General features: G+C 45.3%; 1 protein-coding gene across 8 annotated transcripts in view; it reads left to right on the top strand.

Annotated features, from left to right (window-relative positions):
- NT5M (5',3'-nucleotidase, mitochondrial) overlaps window positions 1-5,046 on the top strand; it is a 401,499-nt gene extending 396,453 nt beyond the window's left edge. For all 8 annotated transcript variants that reach the window (XM_078665220.1, XM_078665214.1, XM_078665219.1 and 5 more), the window contains one exon: window positions 3,912-5,046. In XM_078665220.1, the coding sequence (XP_078521346.1) occupies window positions 3,912-4,081 (170 nt within the window). In that variant the 3' untranslated portion in view covers window positions 4,082-5,046. The remainder of the gene's footprint in view (window positions 1-3,911) is intronic.
- Window positions 5,047-22,788: the final 17,742 nt, after the last annotated feature.

Raw genomic sequence — 22,788 nt, 5'->3', positions numbered from 1 at the left:
ACCCAAACCCTACCCTGAAACCTAAAAACACCCCTGTATCCCAAAACCCAAACCCTACCCTGAAACCTAAAAACACCCCTGTACCCCAAAACCCAAACCCTACCCTGAAACCTAAAAACACCCCTGTACCCCAAAACCCAAACCCTACCCTGAAACCTAAAAACACCCCTGTATCCCAAAACCCAAACCCTACCCTGAAACCTAAAAACACCCCTGTACACCTGTACTTATTTTAAAAATTACTTTAATTAATATAATAAATAATAAATTAATAATATTAAAAAACATAAATAAATATATTTAATTATAATTAATATTAATACATTTAAATAATATAAAATACTTACCTATACTTACGATGTAATGCCATGCGTTGTAATAGCATCTGCTATGTAATGCCATGCGTTGTAATGGCATCCGATGTAATGGATCCTGCGTTGTAAAAGTTCCGTTGTAAAAGCCTCCCGTTGTAAAAGTTGCGATGTAACGGTGCATTACCAATATAGAAGTCTTGGCCGCACCACCATTTTAATGAGCACCACCCGGCCCCTGACCGTCAGCGGGAGCGTTCTCCAAAAAGACATATGGGATCTGATAGGCTTGTGTATGACCTTCATAAGGCCCAGAAGTGAATGAATCTCCTGTATGTGCGAAAGGACAGATTCTTACTATTGAGGACATTGAGGGTTCAATTCACAAATGAACTTACGACTTGTAAAGTTATGAATGCTGAGTGTACGCATTCAGGGCGGAATCTCCGCACTGAGCACTGCAGTGTGGAGATTATGGGTTGACTCAACACTCATAACCGGACGAGTCTCTTTGTGAATCGGATGCTGAGTGAGGACATTTGGTAAAATGTTCTGTTCATAGGCAAAGAGGTGGATGTTCCATGTACCAATGCTCCAGTTTCAGTCACTGGGATTCAGTTCCCAAGTAAATAAGCTTTAACAAATCTAATAGCTCTGGATTTTGTGGAATGCAGGGAATGCAAGCATGCATACAGGCAAATAGAGGTGGGCGAAATATTCGGATGAATGTTGAAACGTGAAATTTGTTAATTGTTTTCCGCTTATGAAGTGGAAACAGGGTTGGCTTGCTACTCCTTAGGCAGAAAAAGAAGCCCAATAAAACTCCATTTAGAAGCGCTGTAAAGGCTTGGCAGTGTATGTTCCTTTAGGATATTTTTGTTAAAGTAAATTCCCTGCCAAGACCCCTGACATTGCTGTTAAAAGCAAACCTCCCCAGCAGGAAAGCTTGTGTGGAGTGCTTGCTTGCTTGCTGGGCCTACATGGCAAGTTGGCTGCTGGTGATTTTGTTTGCATGCACCAACAGAGAGCAAGATATTTTATGTAACCTTTACGGACAGTGCTTTTAATGGGCCGGGTCTGTCCGGTACAGAGTACCTTCACTTTTGAGAGGCAGAGTACCTGCACTTGTCGGCAGAAGGGCAATACTTTTAATTGGATAGTGCCGCTACTTCTCCGAATCAAGCAGGTACTCTGGTATGGGGTTTCTACGCTTCTATTTTTCCTTTCCAAGCACTGATTAAGTTAAATTACCTTGTCCGATCCTTAGCAGTGCAGGTCAGCACAAGAATACCTCCTCCATGGAACACGCCATTCTCTTGTAGAGCAGCCTGTCTCAAATCCCCCTGTTTTTTAAAAATTCATGGCAGGTGGATTCAAAATCCTGAGAAATGGGCAGGATTTCCTGATGGTTCGCATGTGTTTACAGCGGAATAACAAACGAGGAACAAGCTCACTTTATGTACAGAGTGAAACAGCTATCAGCACTGATGCACACAAAGTGAACACCTCTCTATCATTTCAAGGATTTTGGTGAAGGGGAGTTTTTCCCTGTGAGGAAAACTTGGTAAATAGTGTAAAACCGGACATGATAGGCTATCCTTTTCATGGTTTAGATGAAGTGGTGGCCTTTATAGCTTTGTATATGTTAGGCTGCATTATAGTCTTAATTTTCTCTTAAGTGTATGCAGGACTGCAAAGAAGACAGCTTAAGAGATTATTTTTGATTGCTCCGGGGTCCACGCACATGGGTGGGACTATTCACTAGATTATGACTATAACAGAGATACCCCTACTACAGAACTGGAGTTACAGGCAAGAAACTACTCCTTCAAAGGCATTGGGGTACTGAGACAACATGCAGACACACACTTTTCAAATACATACACACATTCGACCTGCATAGCTGCTGTGTTATACCTGCACCCAGTAGTGGGTTTTTAGTTAACAGCATTTTGATGGCCCTAATGTATAATGGTAAGATAAAACAACAAGTCCAAGAATGCTCTGTTGGCTACAAAGACAGAACTGGGATACGGTATTAAAAATGACTCTCATACAGTCCTTGTAATGCTGACCCGTTTGCCCTGTTTCTATCTTGCTGCTTTCAATAAATAGATTTTTTTTAATATTGATAGTTTGCAGCAGTACTTGTTTGGAAGATTCTCAATTTTTTTTCTCTGCCCCACATTCTGAGCAAAGGTGTACCTAAGAACCGCTCCACACACAATCCAAAGAAACGTACTGCATTGAAAACTCGCAATGAATGCTTTTAATGTGACTTGTACTGAGAAAACATACATTTAATTATAAACCCAAAGACTTCATAGTGAGCTGCAGAAAATCTGTTTCAGTTTAGAGATAAAAACACATATACATGTTTCTTTGAGTTTTCTTTGTTTTAGGCACAGAAGGCGGAGTAGAGCAGTGACTGAACACTGAAAGGAGAGTCACGTATTTAACCTGGAGCACCAGCAAAAATAAAGGCTGCCATAGCCTCACTCTAAAATCAGCAGCGGCTCCTTCACTAAGGCAGAGAAGCATCGCCCCACTGGATTCTGAGCAGTGTACAAAAGGAAAAATAAAATGATAATAACATAACAATATTAGGATTTTAATTTTAGTATGGGCTACGGCGAGGTGAGGCTGGGATCACAAGGAGGAGGAGTGGTTGGTCCACCATAAGTGCACATTACAGTTTGGCTGCCGGTCTTGGGCCGGCCAAACAGACATACACACTTAGGCACTGCCCGAACGGCCCAACAGGCCACTCAGACCAATCATGATGCCTTTGCTGTGCTGGTGACAGCAGGTCGTGATTGGCTTAGGGGAGTCTGGGAGCCTGTGCGCTTCCATGCTGCCGGGAGTCAGGAAGGGAAGAGGATGGAGGAGAGGCAGCGACAATTCACAGGTAAGTAATTCTTTTTTTTTCCAACCCCCTGCTTCACCACCCTTCGATCCGGAGCAGCCGTCACTTTCTAAAATACTTGCATACCTCTTTCTCAGACGTCTGAAAAGCCTGCAGTTCAAAATATCACACCCGAGTCCCATATTCGTTAATCGTGTGAAATGTGTGGCATGAAACACGACTGCAAGCAGCATTCATTAAGAAAACCAGAGACCAAGATGTGTTATGAAATCAATCTTTTGCTTTCATTCTTACCAATCGCCTCAGCAGCTGTAGCCCCACAGCTCGCCATCTTGTGGCTCTTCGATCCCTGGCATCCTCATGCTTAGAAGTAATACCACTTTTGGTAAATACCGACACCGTGAGATGCAATGTTTAATGGGCGCCATATTACCTCTCCATTCCAAGTATTACACCTTGGAATGGGAATGAGGTGGTTAAACAGTGATGTTTCTCTGTCCGAAGTGCAAACCCTAAATTAGTGTCCTTCTCCCTGGTGAAATTTGTGGTGGGGAAAACACTGAGAGATAATTTTGTACAAATTGTAAAATGGATTTGGGCATAAACTCCTTTTTGCACCCAAATTCGGACTACCGGCTAAAGAGAAAAGTAGGCCTCTGTGTAGCTCTGCTTCTCAGGCCTTTACCACCATTCTTACACAAGCCATAATTATGTGTTTTTTTCTTCTCCTCCAGGTGCTGAGCCAAACCCCACTTGGGAGCAGATCGTCTTTACGGCCTGCCACAACAAGCACCATCAAGTAGCCCCACCGGGCAGGAGGCTGGACTCTTGGGCAAGTGACTGGAAGGCCATCCTGGACAGCAAGCGGCCACAACTCTGTCAAGCTGTGATACAGCCGCACTAATAGGACTGCGCCAGATATATGCGTTTCCTGTGTTCTTTTCAGTTAGGTTTACCCCAACGCTGTGTTCACTGCATGGGCGGATACACTGTGCCAATTCACTAGGAACTCGACTTTCAATAGGTAGAAATCCTAAAATATAGGACTTTTAACTATTTACAAACCCTTACTAAGCTGGTTCTGTTTGGAAAACAGATGTGAAGGAGTAACTCTGTCCTCAGCCCCTCTTGTGCATCCTATCTCCTACGTCATGCTACCACCATAATGTTGCTGGGTCTGGAATTAGACCTTTTGGCTGTACTAAAATTATATGTATAATATACTTACCTATAGGGGCTTTAAGCCAACCCTTTTCCATACTGGTCTGTTGTTGTGTTAGTCAGATTTTCTTCTTTCAGTATAGCACTTCGCGTGGAGCAGTGGGTCAGCCCAGTTCTGCCATTGGCTAACTTCCCTGGGAGTAGCAGCATTCTGCTCTTTCACATTTTTTTGTATCGAAACCATATTTTTTCTTTTGGCCCGGCAGCTCCTCCAACATCAATTTCTTTTCATAAAAACCATGACAAAACCCAACAAGCATTGATAAAGCCCAAAAACTAGTTGGTAACGTTAGACCTAATGGCTATGCAGGTGCTTGTTTTTTATATGATGTTTGTAAGTTTTATCATTTTTGCCGGCATTCCTTTTACCATTTCATTAGGAAATGTCTCTCTACTCTGTGTAATGTTTATAAAACAGCCAAAGTATTACAGGAATGGACAAAAAAAAGCAGAGTTTGACAAAAATAGCCTTTTATTTTTGTTTTTAATGTTTTCATACCTTTTTTTGCGAAGTTACGAAACATGGAAAAACAGTGGACAATTGTTTAACCTTTCAATGGCACTTTGAAGGTAAAAACACATGTTGCATTATCTTTGTGCCTCAGTCTTAACTTACAACAGTGGAGTAAAATGCGCTGATGCCAGTTATTCACTTGAGTTGGTTTTTATTAAATACAAACATAGACCCAAACCCCTCACTGTAGCCTAGAGGGAGGTGGCGGTAGCACTGAAGTCATTGGCTGGGATGAAAGTGATCCCAGTGCATGTTGTAGCTATGATCATACTCACTCACTGAGCAAATAATTGGCCCAATCGGTGCACTGAAGTAACCAAAAATGGACACAGAAAGCTTTACAAAACTCCTAGATAAATACTTTGTGACCCTCGACAGGTGCTCCGATACTAGTTATACTGCCCGTATCTCTTCATAGGGCCCGATTCTGATGTGGTTCGGAAAGCTTCCCGACTGAATGGGTTTGGGAATGGTTTCCAACCGAATCAGATCAGGAGGGTCCAACCGACTGAGTACAATGCATCCAGATGCTTCCAGATACGATTTGGTTGGACTCCCATTGACTTCAATGGGAGCCTATGTTCCTAACCGCATCGTAATCGGGCCCTCGGTTTGAATGCTTTCCTAACCGCATCGGAATCGGGCCCTCAGTTGCAAATGCCGTTAGGAGGCCTTCCTAACCGCATCAGAATCAGGCCCATAATCTCAAGAGCCAGTTTTAGCATAGATGTCCTGGAAATTGCATCCACATTCCATCCATTTTAGCAAATGCTCAGCAGTTTCCGAATTGCAGTGGGCGACAAATTCCCACTTTTGTTGAGTGACAGTGCCTATATTCCACTGTATGTTAATGTAAAAAAAGTTCAGAAGACTAGTTTCCTAGAACATCTGTCTATGGTTGTGCTCAGGTGGTGATTGTAGTGAAGTATCACTGTTGGACCTCTTCCGTTTTGCAGGTTGGCCTTTTGTTGGGTACCTTGACCCAGATGTAAGCTTGAGTGATGCCTAGTGGACAGATTCATTATTGCTTTGCATATCACAGGTAAGATTAAAGCCATAATTTAGAGGGTTGGGCGGCATTCTTGGTTGGTGAAGGCCCATCGCCACCCTATTAACAGAAGACTGCCAGTCCAATATAGAGATCGGAACTCATTGATAATAATGTTTTTGCCAGTGTGGGGAAGCATAAGATCACTGTGTCATCATGAGGGTCCCCAGGCAAGTTTTTGGGGGTTTGCAGAAACAAGTCTCCAAAGCTAGGTTTATTTCTGTACTTCAATATGTTTGCCTATGGCCTCCATGTGGAGATGGGTGTAGAAGAACGCATGAGAGAAAGTGCACAAGTACCTCTTGTACATTTGCCCTAGACGAGAGAGTACAAACTGGATGTACAATGAACACAGACAGAATATTTCCATTGTGACATGAGGACACACCAGTGTGGTAAAGGGCAGCGTGATTATGCTCAGACTGGGAACCACAGAGGATTGATTATTTTCTGTACACAACCTCTGTATACTAAGCAGATTCCTCATAACACTTTAACCTCCTGATTCAAAGATTGGTGATAGTGTGAAGCAGATTCCATTCACTAACCTCGGCGAAAGGAGGGTGAGGGTAAAACGTCCACTAGTTTCAGTGTGTATCTGTCGGAGTCTCAAGAGGAAGCCTTCTCCAAGCTTAAACTAAGACATGTGGGACATTTTAGAGAGTATCAAGATACTAAAGACATCCTCCTATAAAGGTTGACTTGATCAAAAGGAGGCCACTTTTGTTGGCTTTTTGAGTAGTGCATTATGACTGCTCTTGAATTCAGAGGCAGAAATTGTGTGTTTTTGTTGTGAACTATTTGCATTTTCATTTACTAAGTACAAAGTATGGAAAGCTTCTCTGTCAAACTATAGAGCAGATACTGTGTTCAAGTAGATAACCCTGCCTGCAAAGATCCCTTGCTATAAGTAAACACTATTGTCTTGAAAAGATTGATTCTCTTACAAACCCTCTTCTACAGAGGCAGAATGAACAAGATAAACACATGTGTAGTAGCGAGAGAATAATAAAAAAGACTCAGTTCACTTGCCCCTCATTAACTGCAGCAATAGACATCATAGATCTCTGGACCAGCCAGATCAATGCATATGGGTAGAGAATCAAAAATTTGCTAGCATTCGCGCCAAGAATTTTCAATTCTATTAAGGACACGGAGGCGAGGATTATGCTTCTCAGTCTTTACTGCAATAAACACAGCAGCCAATGAAAATATGTATTTTCATAAAAAACAGTAAAACAAACAACATTTCCCATGATACACATGAGTATAGGCACGCCCCCATAGTCCATAAGAACCCATTGCGTGCTCCCATCATCCTCTTTCTTTGAGGCGAACCTAGTCCAACAATAACTTGAATAAGATCATAACTCCTCCAACATGGAAGAAACAAGGTTTCAGGCCAAACATCCTGTAGTCCGTCGTCAATCAGTCAGACTTCTTATCTGATCCTGAAAGAAAGGAAATAATACCACCATAATCACTGCATAATTGGGTGGACAAGCTTATTACTGTAAACTAAGCCGGGTGGGATAATCCTCTCCTCCGTGTCCTTAATAGGATTGAAAATTCTTGGCCCGAATGCTAGCAAATTTTTGATTCTATTACAGGACTGGAGGCTTCAGATTATGCTAGTTTAACGCTCATTAAAAACCACAGAAGTAATATCACCCACCGGCTTATAATAAAACGTCTTAAACGTTGATTCAGAAGACCAATCTGCACAACGCATAATGTCTTGGATACTAGATCCCAAACCATAAAACTTTGACGCCATAGCGCCTCTCACTGAATGAGCACCAAAGATCTGTGTATCAATATCTGCTTCCTTCATTATGAAGCAAAGCCATCTGGCAATTGTGGCAGCAACCACTGGTTTAAACGGCTTTTGCAAAGCAATCAGTAATTGTGAACAACCTTGAGGCCTCAAGGCCTTTGTACATTCCTCATATGCTTTTAAACATTTGACTACACATACTTTTTCATTGTCAGGAAATGCATTATAATCAATATGTCGTGACATTGTTTTTGTACGACCCGTAATAGTAAAAGAAACCCCTTCCGGGGTAAACACTCTACCTGTAACGTCGAGTGCTCTCTCATCCGAAGTCCGTCTGCATGATGAAAGGCAAAGTAACATGGCCAACTTGGCCAACAATTGTTTCCTAGACAAGAGTGCATTATCAGGCCATTTGTTGAACAAAGAGATGACTAGAGAAACATCCCACAAACCCGTATATTTGGGTTTAGGGGGATTAGCTACCCTAATCCCCTTCAGCAATTTACAAACCATCGGATGCATGCCTACCGGTTTCCCGTCTATCTGGGCATGCCCCGCCGAAATGGCTGAACAGAAATTATTCACCGAGCGATAAGCCAGACCGCTAGCTGCCTTATCAGACAAAACAATTAACACGTGGGGTAACTCTGCCCCCACGGGATCCACCTGTCTTCCCACGCACCAATCCACCCAGTTCTTCCAGGCCGCGGAGTAACGCTTCCTGGTGGATGGTGCCCATGCCTGCTTGATAAAATCTGAAGTTTAGCTCGAAACTCCTGGCAGTTGCCACTGTTCCCTGAAAGCCTCCATGCCATCAGCGTTAGCCTGCCTTCCAACAGCAACGGGTGCTGCTCCTGACAAGGGCCCTGCAATAGCCACTTTGAGTTCGGCAGTAACCGGGGGCGATCGCAGCTCCACTGCAACAATTTGGGGAACCAAGCTTGGGACGTCCACCATGGTGTCACCATGACCACCTCCGCCCGTTGTCTGATCACCTGCGTCATCACCCTGGGAATTAGTAGGAACGGGGGAAAAGCATACTGTATCCCCTGCGACCAATCCTGGAGAAAGGCACCGGTTGCAGTCGCAATCGGATCTGGCCTCCAGCTGAAGAACCTGGGAATCTGGCAGGTCAGCCTGGAGGCGAATAGATCCGTCTGAAACGGACCCCAAATGGTCTGTAACCACTGAAACACCTGGGGAAGCAGCTTCCAGTCGCTGTAATCCCTGAGATGCCTGGAATTCCAGTCCGCTACCTGATTGGATTGCTCTGGGATGTACTCGCTACCACCGAGATCTGATTCTCGAGGCAATAATGCCAAAAGTCCTTGGCCATTTGAACAAGAAGAGATGACCTCGTGCCGCCCAACTTGTTGATATACCTCACTGCTGACACATTGTCCAATCGCAGTAGGATGCAACAAGATGTCTGCCTCAGGGATAACGTGCGAATCGCAAATGATCCTGCGAGCAGCTCTAAGCAATTTATGTGTAGTGAAAGTTCTTGCGTTGACCATCTGCCTCCTGTGGAAATATCTCCGCAGCGCGCGCCCCAGCCCCATCTGCTGGCGTCTGACTCGATTACCACCTCTGGCTGCGATCCGAAGATCGCTCTGCCGTTCCAGGCCTCTACATGACCGAGCCACCACTGCAACTCGGTTCGGACCTCCTCCGACAGTGGGATGGAGTCCGTGTATGATAGACCTCTCTGAAGATGCTTGATCTTCAGGCGCTGAAGTGCCCTGTAATGAAGGGGACCCGGGAATATTGCTTGAATGGATGAGGCCAATATCCCCACTACTCTGGCAATCGCCCTGAGCGTAACCGTCTGATTGTCCAGCAACTTGAGAATTTCCTTCTTCAAGTCCTTCAATTTTGCCTGAGAAAGACACAGTTGTGCTGCCTGGGAGTCTATCGTGAACCCTAGGAAGTCTATCACCTGTGTCCGTACCATCACCGACTTCTTCTGATTGATAACAAAACCTAAGCTCTGAAGCAGCGACGTTGTCATGTCTAAATGCTGATAGAGCGTGGACTGGCTCTGAGCCATGATCAGGGGAGCCACCACTGGCTTCATCACCTTGTTGAAGCACCAGGGAGCTGGGGAGAGCCCGAAAGGAAGAGCCAAATATTCGTAACACTGGCCGTTCCAGAGAAACTGCAGGAACCTGCGGTGTGGAGGAAAAATTGGTATGGACAGATACGCGTCTTTGAGGTCCAGACGGACCAACCAATCTCCGTCCTGTAACAAATCCGCTAACAGATGAATACCTTCCATTTTCAAATGTTGCTGCAGCACCTGTTTGGGCCGCCTTGGCATTGCACAATCGCGTGCTTCTGCAGCAAGTCCGCAATTTCTTTGTCTATGAAACTGCGATCTTGTTGGGAAAAATGGAGAGCTGGTGGAAGAAACACTTGTGTCGGGTGAGAATAAAATTCCAACTGAAACCCCTGGACAGTCTGCAAAACCCACGCATCCTGAGTCAGGGCCTGCCACTGTGCAAGACAATGTCATGTGCGACCCCCCCAGAGGAAGAAGACAGAGATCTGTTACACTCACCTGTCTTTTGCTGGGACTTGAAATTCGCCCTTTTGTTTCCCGATTGGGAACGGCCCCTGTTGAAGCCTCTGCGGGACGGGTAAAAGGTACCACCGTGGGTGGAATCCCACTCTCCTCTTCCGCGACCATAGTCGCCTCGCTGAGAGCCTTGTTGAAAGCCTCGGCCTGACGAGCGGCCCCCGCCTCGCCCGGCCCTGTTGAAAATACCCTGGGGAAGGGCTCGTTTGATACCGCTCTGAGCTTTGTCCAAAGCAGTGAATGTCCCAACATATTTGGAAACATCCTTGACAAATCGGTCACCGAACAAATGACCGCCAGCCAGAGGGCCTGGTTCTGCCTCCGCCAGTTCCGCCAGATTGCTGTCCATTCTTAGGAGCAAGGACTTGCGTCTCTCCGAGGAGACCGCACAGTTTGCGTTGCCGATGAGGCAGATAGCGCGCTGGGTCCAGCCAGCCAAAATGTCCGGATCGACTCGTGTTGCGCCTTCTTTGGCCGCCAGCGCCATCTCTAGTATCTTCGCTAGGGGACCCACAACGTCGAGCATTTTATCTTGGCAACCGTGCCAAGCACGGTCGAGCCCACGTTTGGGGTCTTTAGAGAATTTTTTCAGAAAGGTGAGCATGCTGGCATAGATTTCTGGATTTTCTGCCACGTTGTCTGGCAGTTCCGGACGTGGACACTCTGATTTTAGACGATTGCGGACTTATCTAGAGAAGCTTTTCCGCAGGTTTTCATGGAGATAGTCCGACACCGCAGGGGGCGGGATCCAGTCCGAGGACCGGGGGTGCATAATATCTGATGGGTCAAAAGTGAAAGGAGTGCTGACCTGTTCCGCCGCAGCCTTAGGGGCAACGTTGGCCTTTTTTGGAAGAGGAGGCTCCTCCGAGGTATCAGTGTCTGTGTCCGTGTTGGTGGTAGTAGTATCGGTATCCACCGGAGCCGGGCGTTTAGCTTTCGCCTTCCCGCCTGCGTAAGCGTGGTCCGCCGCACCTGTCGCTGGCAAGGATGCCATTGCCTGAGAATGCGGCCATTGGTCCTGTTTAGTCGAGGTAGTGGCGGTAGAAGGGGCCTGCGCCTTCTTCTGTTACTTCTGTTTGTCATACCCATGACGCTTAGCAAACCCTTCTAGTTGCTTCCTAATAGGGCGAAGGGCCACTGCTAGTGCCTGCTGCACAGTTTGAGGGACCTTAGTCTCCATGGCTTTATTCACAGAAGCCTGGACCGAAGCATCTAAGGCTTCAACAATGTTGTCTTCTAAAACAGCCTCCTGCTGTCCATCACCAATTTCCTCCTCTCCTCCATAATACTCCTCAGGGTGCTGGTCCTGGGCCCACTCTTCCATACTGATAAGGAGTAAGTTTTAAATGTTCACACAGGGCTAACACCCTATTTTGTACAAACCAGGAGGGGTAATGGGGGGGTCAGCCCAAAGCACACTTAAGTAGTTGAAAAAACGATACCCAAACCCCCTCAGCAAAGCTGTAATCACTAGGTCAGAGACCTTGGCCAAAAGTATAAAGAGCGTGTGCACACTCTGAGGCCTTTCTTTTTTACAACCTGGAGCAGGCGATCTGACAGGGAGCCTGCCGGTGTGTAGAACACACTAAAAAACGCGTTCGAGTGAGCCGTGGAAATTGCGCCGAGGCGCGCAGCCCAAACGCGACCAAAAACGCCCAAAAAGCTGCCCAAATTGATCGCGTTTGGGCGCGCGCGTCGGCCGTGAGCCACCCGGCCTGTGCGTGCAAGGGCGTATGAGGGAAGCCCAACGCGCCCTGAAGCACTGCCGGTAACGGGCCCCAATGCTTGAACGCGGCCGGCTCCCTGCCGGTCAAAGACCGTTTCTCTGACGCGCAAGGCGTCGCACGCCCTAGCCAGTGAGCTGTAAGTCGCCGGTAATTGCAATGTGACCCTGAAGCCGGCGGAATGCCGCGGCTGCTGAAGTGAAGCACCAAACACACGGAGGTAACAACACTCACAAATGCACCAAGAGAAACACAATGATGAGGTAAACAGTATAAGCAGTCTCTACTGAGAATAAAATAGGCATACAATGTAGCAATCGTTATAAATTATATCCCCATGCACAGCAGATAAGGGAACCGAACTAGGTGCACTTAACTCTTGCTGTGAGCAGCAAAGAAAGAGGATGATCGGAGCACGCAAGGGGTTCTTATGGACTATGGGGGCGTGCCTATACTCATGTGTATCATGGGAAATGTAGTTTGTTTTACTGTTTTTTATGAAAATACATATTTTCATTGGCTGCTGTGTTTATTGCAGTAAAGATTGAGAAGCATAATCTGAAACCTCCGGTCCTGTAATAGAATCCATGAATAAAGGCTCCTTCATGGGCAGCTGTTTATACAACTAGCTTCTACTTTAAATTCTCCTCTCTTCCCTTCTCTTCAAGACCTTCTATGAACCAGGTTATTACAGTCACCTGGGAAATAAAGAGGTCTTGTTTCTGAGCCCCACTTCCAGTTTGCGAGGCACATCCCCACTGCTTGTGCGGACCGCTCTAACAGGTCATTCCTCAAGCCCGGCGTCTGTCTTTTCACTCTGAATGTCCAGCGGAGTACATCAGGGAAACTACAAGAAGTCCTCGATCAAGGACTTTAGGTCAAATCCAGCCTTTATCGCCAGCTGTCCATTTTTCCTCAAAATGATCATCTTCCGTAGGTTTCACAGTCTTTTCACATGCTGCCTCAAGCGAACCCGAAAGATCCTGCACAGTGTTGGGAGTTCAATGGGCTGTGTTGCCTTTCTCCAGCTGGTAGACCCCCCAGTCGCTATTCGTTCGCTCTCACTTGTTTTCTATTTATTCTATTTTTATCCATCTCGAAGATCCTGGGGATGATATTATTCCTTGGCCTCGTGTGCTGTAGTTCTTTCCACATGCCTGATGCTTGTTTATTTCTCTCCATGGAGCATTACTCCTCCTTTAATGATCATTATATTTTTTCCTCTCATTCAGAGGGATGCTCTTCCCTCAAATCTTTTGAGAGCAAGCACCATTGGAAAACCTGCTTTTAGGGCATGGCTGTTTTTGGACTTTTGGGCTGGCTAGTGGTTCAGATCCAATCTATGTGCGGTTTCCCTCATCGGGCATTGTTGAGGTTACACTTTGCTTACAAATCTGAATTATATTCCAGACAGTGTTCACTCTCTTATACAGAGAAGGATTTGGAGGGTGAATTATGGGTGGGTTTCTCACTGGCAATCCTCTATTGGTTCACATTGAAGCTCAGCATTTCTCCACGTGTGCGTTCACCCCTGGCCAACTGTGGTAAATCAGTCTGCCGAACAGGCTCAGATCATGAGGTGCCAGAGAATTATAACCTTGTGAAAGAGCCGCAACACTTTCCTCACCTCCAAGTATCTCGCACTGAGAAGCAAATTAAAGTATGCTGTTTTCTGCTTCAAGTGACTTAGGGCCTTATTACGATTATGGCGGTCATTAGGATCGGCGTACTCATGGTGGCGGTCGTACCACTGCCACACTGCAGGTGCGCCTGCAGTATTCTGAGTGTGGCGGTCGAACTGCCACGAGACGGCAGACTCTTCCGGTATTAAGGATCCCACTATGCTGGTGGTCTGATACTGGCCTGACTATGCTGCCGGTGCACCGCACAGCATTTTACAAGTTGCTTTTTCACCGCCCTTTTCAGGGCTCACCTTGAAAAGTGGGATGGAGGGAGAACTAAGGAGACCCTAACAGGGAGCCCCGCTGGATGTGGGCCTGAAGGTGCATGCGAGGGGGGCGGATGTTGTGCCCCCCTATAATTGCACCCCCGTTCCAGCACCGAGTGGCATTCATGCCACACTGTGCAGAAACATGCAGGCGCTGTCACTGTGGCCTCTGCAGTTATGGCTCATCTGTGAGTCTTATAAAGCTGCCGCCGTGAGACAGCCACAGCACCGCCCGCCAGCCATGGATTATAGTTGTAATCCAGCGGGTGCGCCCTCAACAGGTTTGGTGGTCCTCCTGTCGGCGCGGCGGTGGCGCGCCGACAGGAGGACTGCAAAACTTGTAATAAGGACCTAAGTATTTCTGCTTCAGCTACCCTCCAACGCCTTTAGTGTTCATAATTTCACTCGCCATGTCCCACAGTCATTGTGCTGAGGCTCCGCTGCATGTGCAGCCCCATCTTCATCTCAGTTGACGTCAATGAGATGTGCTGTCTTCGCCTGCATCAGTTTGAGACCATGGTATCGCCAGCAGCAGTACAACTATGCTTCCAATCCCAATCAACGCCCACACAGACTCTGTCACCAGAGTTACCAAGTTAGTTACTGAGTGGAGACAAAAGTACATTCACTTGTACAGCACAGCACGACCCGAGAGGCAAAATAAGTGCTGTGAGAGTAACCTCAGGAAGGTGAGAAGGTACACAGAGAATAGACAGATTTTCATGGTTGTGAAGAATTGTTTGTTTCTCCTTTGGTTTAGACGCCTTTTCCTAAGTTTGGTTATCTGGACACGATGGGGCCAGTTTACATTGGCATTCATTAGTATGTGAAATAGTACTTTGTGAGTATTATTTCACATACAAAGGTCCCAACATGTCCAACACACAACTTGGAGATGTGCAAATTGGGTACAGCCTTTTTTATTTGCATTAACATTTCCTGAATAGTCCTGGTTTATTCTAATTTTAGATGTGTTGGGGCCAATTCACAAAGGTATGTGAAGGAGTACTATAGGAGTACCTTTTCGAATTGACCCCCTTACCATCATCTAGCTATATTGACAAATCATTGCTTTGAGATGGTACACAGCAGAAGTGAAAGAGGTGATTGGGTTGGTAGTGATAAAATTGCTGTGGTCACAGCAGGGTTTGGGAGCCTAAATACACTGATGCAAAGTGTCTTTAGTTCTGTAATATTGCTTGCAATGATTGGAACATATGTACACCGATTAAATGGAAATCCTGCCAAACTCATGTTTTTGAACAGATAAACATGACTCCAAAATACCTCCTTTCACTTAAATATTTTGGGGAACTGGCATTTTGCCATGGGACACCAGAGCTAGAGTGCCTAAGAGATGCACCAAATGTTACCATGCTTATTTTTTGTCTTTTAAGGCCCTATTGTGAAAATCAAATTGAGAAATACTAACCACAAAGGTTTGAGACCTTGCATACCTGAATATATATGATTTTTTGGGACTTCACAGTGGTGTCCCAACAGACGACTGAATTTGAGGCAATGACGGTTTTCCAGGTATTCCTCCTGAAAAAGGTTTGTCACTTCCAAGATAGGTGCTTGTCCACATATCTAATTTCACATAGTGAACAGTTGTTCAAGGATAAACGTCTTGTTATGCATGTAAGTGCATTTTCTTCTGTTCTTTTATCTCCTCCAGGGAAAAGATTTTTTCTCCGGTGGAGAAACGCCCTAATCATGCACTCAGTACACCTTTTAATGATTCTCTTCTCGTTTCCACCCTAAAAAGCGATTTACTGCTTGATAAGATTACATCTCCCATTGTTTTTGAGATCGAAATGAGTAAGAAAATAGTTTGTGAAGGCCAACAAACAGATACGATTGTAGGTGTGTAAAAAGTCTCAGAACTTTCCCACACTAGAAAACCCAATCCCTAACCTTAAGAGTAGATTTACTCTCACAAAAATCTTTTGTAGATTAATCTTTTTGCAAGTGTAAAACCACACTTTTTGTATTGCAATATTATAAAAGCAGATACCTTTGGAAATCAGGGCTTTTGAGTTTTGTCTTGTTCTAAATTTAAAAAAGGGCTCCTTTTGACCACATTACCAGAGATTTCAAGTGTTCAGTGTAATCTGTGACACGGTCATCTGGCATATATATTTCTTTTTTTACGAATGAGCTATTTTTCTTAACCTGTCTTCAACCTGTAAGCATTGAAAAAGTTGGACTGGTTGAAATACTCGTGCTTGAAATCAGACCATATGAGAATAATATGCCTTACTCTCACACTTCTGCACACATTTGTGGTCATATACTCCTGCAGGTGTAACTTATAATAGTGGTAAATCCACAAAGATGGAGGATTTTCTGCTGTAATAAGTGTTGGCTTAGAGACCATTTCATGGTGTTACCATGAGGAAGGGCAGGGTGCTGCCATCTGGAAAGTGATGGGCATCCAGAAAATCATACCTTCTTTGTTGGCATTCACTAATGCTTGTGGTGTTTTTTATCCTATTTACAAATCTTATGTACTCCTTAAAAGGCTTGAAGTTACTACAATAGGTTGTAAATTCTTTTCCAACGCTCCACAATTTCTGCAGATCAAAGGCGAAGGACTTTCCCATTTAGAAAAATATTTTCCAGGTATGAAAAAAGTAGAGTTAAAGTGCAAACGCACACTTCCTACACATTTACTCCTGCAGATTGTTGGTGTGCATGTGTTTGTGGTAGTAATACACTTGGAAATCTGCCGCTTCCTTAGATTTCATGTGGATTGTTTGTGACTCTCCTAAAAGTCAGACATCTATGCAAACCATTGTTGGATTCACCGGATTATGAATGTCCTATGCGAAGGGTAAAATCCATTTAATAATCCGGTGAATCCAACAATCTGCAACTATTTACTAACTCTGGATAATCCAGCGTCTCACCACGAATTGTGAATTAATATACCTGGACTTAACGTAATACTTTGACTCGCCACTGAGTCCCAGAACCTTGGTTGACAGGCAAATGCCTCAGGGACTCAATTGCTCTGTCCTGAAGATGATCCTAACATTTAGTTAAAGGGATCGAAACGTCATTGACTGTACGGACTCTGACATAAAATGTATATCATATATCAATGTGTGCTAAGAGTGTTCTTACATATCTGATGTTGGCCTAAACTGTTATCATTTTTTCTGGCCATGCCTCCATTTATTGCCTGAGACTTTTTCACGATACACATGTCCCCACTTGTATGTTTTCTTATACATTTTCATTAAACTATGATGTCCAGTTGGGCAATTCAAGTATAGATATCATTGTATTTCTACTTAGTTTTTGTTGTTCATCCGTCAGGGCAATGCTGGGGACTTGTAAAGACAGTGCTGTTTAAGAATGGGGACTTCACCCAGTCTGGTGACTTGCTACCATGCTCAAGCCACATGAACTGTGTCACGTGCAGATATCTGGCCATGTGGCACTGTCATTATGCAGGGTTAATTATCAACTTATTTAGTTTCTATTGAGCAGGTGCCTTTGACCTGCATGATGCCCCCTCCCCCTCAGTCGCCCACCTTCGTTCTTTACAGAGCACCATACAAAGTCTTGATTATGGGATTCTCCTTGTAACATCTGCACTTAAGCCAAAAGTGTTAGAGCACTGCTGACGTACGCAGGCTCGGAGCACGTGCGGATAAGGCAGGTGTCCCTCGGTTGGAAAGCTTGTGAAATCCACCGCCAATATTTAGCCTCATGAATGAAAAGCAGAAAAACTCTATGAATATCGCTTTCTGCAGAAAATTGGTCTCTGTGCTTAAGAACCAGTGTTAATTACTCTAATTTGTCGCTGCCTAACAATTGAGCACCCTTCACTGGTGTGAAGTCCTGCTCTCTCATTGGAGCGAATATATCTATGCTTGGCTCTGATTTCCAGGCATAGCTCTGAGGGTATTAGGAGAAACTTCAACACCTCCTTTCAAGGGTTACCTATACTTGTACCAGCCCTTAACTTGTTAAACAGGTGTAAGATTATTCTTTTAACGTATGCAGAACTCTCACCACAGATAAAGGCTTCAATGGTGGCATTGTTTATAAGCTTTTCCCCTACCAGTGTGCTTAAGCTGTTTCATTTGTCCTCCAGGACGCTATGTTTTTTCGAATATGGAGACCAGTTGGTTCAATTTCAATGGGACAACATGGTTCTGGATACTGGCTTTCACACCATTGACTGCTGGTACACAGATTTCATGATGTCCCCATGTCAGGTGTTATTAGCTGCACCAGTGTGGCAAAGCAAAGATAAAATATCAAGTTCAGCTTTTCTTCTTCAAACCTGGATATGACTTATTGAGCTTTATATCTGGTATACACAGATCCATATCAATAACCTGAGGCCGTATTATGAATACGGTGCGCTTTCCCTGTTTGTGCCACGGTGCACCTTAAGACAGGTGCGCTGGGCGCAAACGGGGAAAGTGCGCCCTATTAAATTGAATGCACTGCCCCCAGGGCAGCTGCAAAGTCGTGCTGCTCTTGTGGCAGTGCATTCAAGTGAAAGACGTGTTTCACAGGGCAGGCCAAAACCTGCCTGCACTTTGAAGCTGGGAGAGAGATCCCCTTGCAGGCAGGTGCAGTGAGTGGCTGCCTGATTCTGCAAGGGGATGTCTGGGACGTCCATAGGACCCCCCCCCTCCTCCAGAGGGCTGCTATCAGGGGGCGTACTAACAGTGCGCCGCCTTGCACCAACTGATATGTTTTTTGCCTCTGCGCCAACGTCTATAATACAGTGCAAGCGCAGAAGCGAAGGGATTACCTAATTTGCATGGGGCCACACCCCCATGCAAATGATCGAACACCCTCTTGGTGTTAGTGCTAGCACCATATGTGCACCGGCGCTATCTGTTTTACAGAAAGGGCCGCACAAGCGTCAGCGGCCCCTTCTGCAATACCTAAGGGTCCCGGGGGCGCGCAAAGCAGGTGCTAACGCCTGTTGCACCCCTGGAGCACTTCCGTAATATGGCCCCTAGAGTGTTCCAGGAGTAGAGTTTCAGAATGCTTTAGTTTATTAAAAGTAATCCCTAAAACTGTAACATCTTGGGCCTGATTACGAGTGCCCCAGGGGTTATACAAAATGTATTGCACCAGTTAAAAACGTATATCACTGAGTATGGAACTGATCAGGTTTGAATAATTCCACCTATTATCAGAAGTAATGGGGGATGAAAATGAGGATTTTGGTGCAAAACCTGCATGTCCCTGTCATTATCAAGCCCCCTCCCTCTATTGAACTCTGGCAGGTTTGAACTATTGAAATGTATCAGCAGTTGCTGACTTTAGCACAGCCGGTAGGTACTGAGAAGGGTGGCTCAATGGTTAGAGCGGCAGACCCTGATGCAGAGGTCTAGCCCGGGACTAGGGTTCAATTTCCTGCCTCGGCGGGTCTTGAGCTCAAAAATTCCACGGACTTGATAATTCTCGCCTCGGTGCCTATTCCAATCATGGAGTCCCACTCTGGGCAATAGCTTGCTTAATCTCCACCATGGCCCCCACAACGCTAAGGATGCCTGGCCTCCACCTTGGGGGTGCCCAGGAGTGGACACCTCACAGGGAAAGCCAGGATGGGTTCCACAGCGGTATTCGTACAAGCGCCTTGAGACCCTTGCGGGTGAGTAGCGCTATACAAGTATCAATTTACATTTTACATTTACTGTGCTCAACAAGCTCTATAGAACCCAAGTTATCTTGTCCCAATCAGGCCTTTTGTCTCTGGTGGCTTAAAACCATGTTGACCCGAGTTTGAAAGGGTTTCACTTAAATGCGGTGTCAGTCATCTTCACTTGCAAGCTCACTTGCAGGATGTTCGTACCTTTGATTTGAAGGAGTTTAATTTAAAAATATTAATATTATGATTTCCATACGTGTGTTCAAAAGCATTCGGTCTACTTCCCAAATCCCGGTATTTTAAGGAGCTACATGGCTGGGCTTGTCTCCGCATGGAGATATGCTTTCCATAGGGAAAAAATAAGATGTTCAAGTTCATATTTGAGCAGTACTTGTTCAAGGGTTTGCACTCTAGACATTTCTCAGGAGTATGTGAAGGGAAATAAGGGTGCCTATGCCTACATCGGGTCGATTTATAAGACATTTAACTTGGAAAAAAAGGAAAACTTTGCGAATCCTATGCAGATATTTATGATTTTTCGATTTTCTGAGTCTGGAAATATGTTTTTTGGGAATTGGTAGTCAACCTCTTTTAATTGAAACGGATGTGGCAATTTAATAAACATACAGAGCAAATATAACAAGCATTTGCAATGCAATAGGTCTCGCAGCATTAAAGTTTGAGTTACTGGCATTGTAAATGACAATGCTTTGCATTAATTTATTTTTTTATTTGCAATTGGTATATAAACATTGTTTGTGAATGGTTAGCTGTTGCTTATGCTAACAGATTGGTCTGCTTGTCGAGATTTGTTTTTCATTATCCAACCTTTGTGTTTATTCTCTGTCTGAACAGAGCACTGATTCCTTGGTCTTTGCAGCATAGGCGCAGAAGGAATGTCTGCTCTGATTGAGTGTGTTCCTTTGCTGGATGAATGACGTTACAACGCAGGCTATTACAACGCCTGCCTTTACAACGCGGTTTTTACATCGCAATCCATTACAACGCATAGCGCTTTGGGGTGCTGGATAGTGAAAAGTTTAATTTACTATTCCAACACCAGTCCCCGTGGACACTAGGGAAGGTGTTGGATAGTAAATTAAACTTATTCCCTATCCTATAGCGCCCCCCAGCGCAATGCGTTGTAATGGTTTGCGTTGTAATGACCGCGTTGTAATGGTAGTGCGTTGTAAAAGTTTAGTTGTTAAGGTTGTTTACCTCTTTGGCTGGTATATCCAGGTCGTCTTTGGGGTTGTCGATCCCACACGCGTCTCTGTGCTCTAAAGGTTGCCTTCCTTTCTTCCCTGCTGGTACCACAGTCTACAGTCCTTTCGTAGCCGGTGGTTAAACGCTGCCGCTCTCTCTTGGTTTGTATTGATTTATCTGCTGTGTCACAGTGCCCAAGAGATTATAAACAGGCAATTTGCCGCAGCAGTACAAGTGATGGGACAGTAAGTAAGGCAGCGGCTTGTAATGCGGTCTGTCACTTCATGCCCAGGGCCTCTTGTTCTTGTGATAGGACTGCAGTAGTTTCGTCATCCACTGTGTAAAAACTGAAAGGGTCCAAAGTCAGTTTGGTAGTCGGACATTTTATATTTATCATCGGGGGTAAGTACTCCTCGCGGTTGCAGTGGACTGATGGAAGCCAATTGTCCTGGGTGTTTGTGTACAATGCTAAGTTGTGTTTCGTTACAATGCCATATGCTTGCTTTTGAATGAATGGGTCTTTTCGTGAGAACGTACTACATACATACCTTTGAGGTAAAAATATCAATGTTTTCAAAGCATTCACGTGCAGACCGTTTTGAGATTTTCAATGAGAAAAATGAAAGCCCAAATGTCTCCACGTGCAATATGGTTTATTGTTGCGTGGCACTTCCACAGTGAACCAGAAAACACAATCGCTCAGCAGAGACGGTGTGCGGGTGTGGAGTGGTACCATGCAAGCCGTAAGTTTGATTCTCGGGAGGACTGACTCAGACTTTCATACTTCCGAGACTGGTATGTGTATATAAGGTTAAGCAGAGTCGGCCAAGTTTATATGCAGACAATACAAACGTTTGGTGCTTTTATTCTCTTTATTGCAACATCCGCCCCCGAGGGGTCCGAGCGGTAGATCCCCCCCCCCCCCCCCCCCCGCGCCAGCTGTAAGGGACAGAGGCAATTGTTAGTTTAGGCTGACAGCTGAAACCTGCTCTGCCTTTTCAATCTCTACAAACGGCCGGGAGGGGAGGGGGAACCCCGTCAAGGTCAACAGAAGAAACCAGTTGTGTATTCCTTGCTTATGATGTAATCCACCTAACAGTGTGGTAAGTGCAGAGATTTCGGGGGTGCCCGTGTTTGCGTATCCATGGGAAATAATGCATTCTTTGCGTTCCGTTCTGCACACAAAAAAAAATTCTTTATGAAATAATCACCCGCTTGGAATGGTTTAAGTAGTTGCAGACTCGACGCTCAGAGATTCATTGGCGCTGGTGTCTTTTTGAAAATACCAGGGGGGGGGGGGCAGGCCCGGTTCCAGGAATTTTCATTTGGGTGGGCCAAGGGTGCATTCGGGTGGGCCACTGCGGGCTCGATTTGTCGCATATATGTCTGGGAAGGTCTCCGTCAGGGCCCTCCTTCATCTCTTCTTAGTCTTACAAGGCACAGTAAAACGCACTCTTTCCCAAATCTCTTTCTAAATGTTATCACTCTCAAAAAGTGTTTTTTCCATGTAATGTCCCTTTGATGGGAAGAGGAGGTTTCTGAGGTGGGAGTATCAGGCAAGTGACACTTCTCGGGCTCCCTCTGTGCGAGCCTTCAGGGAGAATCCCCCTTCATTACTACCTCCACCTGACCACGGACTCTGCAACGCACTCCCTTACAGGCTTGATTATCCACTGTTCCTCTCCAGTGCACCGTATCTCACAGATGACCTTGGGCCTCAGCCCCATATCAGGCACCATCGGGCTCCACTTTCATTTTTCCCGGTCAAAAACATTAGTAAAATCACCTTCAAACTTAAAGCATTGAATATAGTAGTAAATATAATTAGCACGCACTTTAAAGTATGTTTCACAGTAGCCCTTATGACCCGACTGCTAATTAAATAAACAGAAACAGAAAGGCCGACTTCAGCGCTGATGCCAAAGTCTTTTTGAGCACTGCACCAGAACCTCTTTCTCCGTAA

Source organism: Lissotriton helveticus, chromosome 10 (assembly GCF_964261635.1).
Source record: "Lissotriton helveticus chromosome 10, aLisHel1.1, whole genome shotgun sequence".
Lineage (NCBI taxonomy): Eukaryota > Metazoa > Chordata > Amphibia > Caudata > Salamandridae > Lissotriton > Lissotriton helveticus.
The sequence above is the reverse complement of the archived record's forward strand: the minus strand, read 5'-3'. Positions and strand labels throughout refer to the sequence as shown.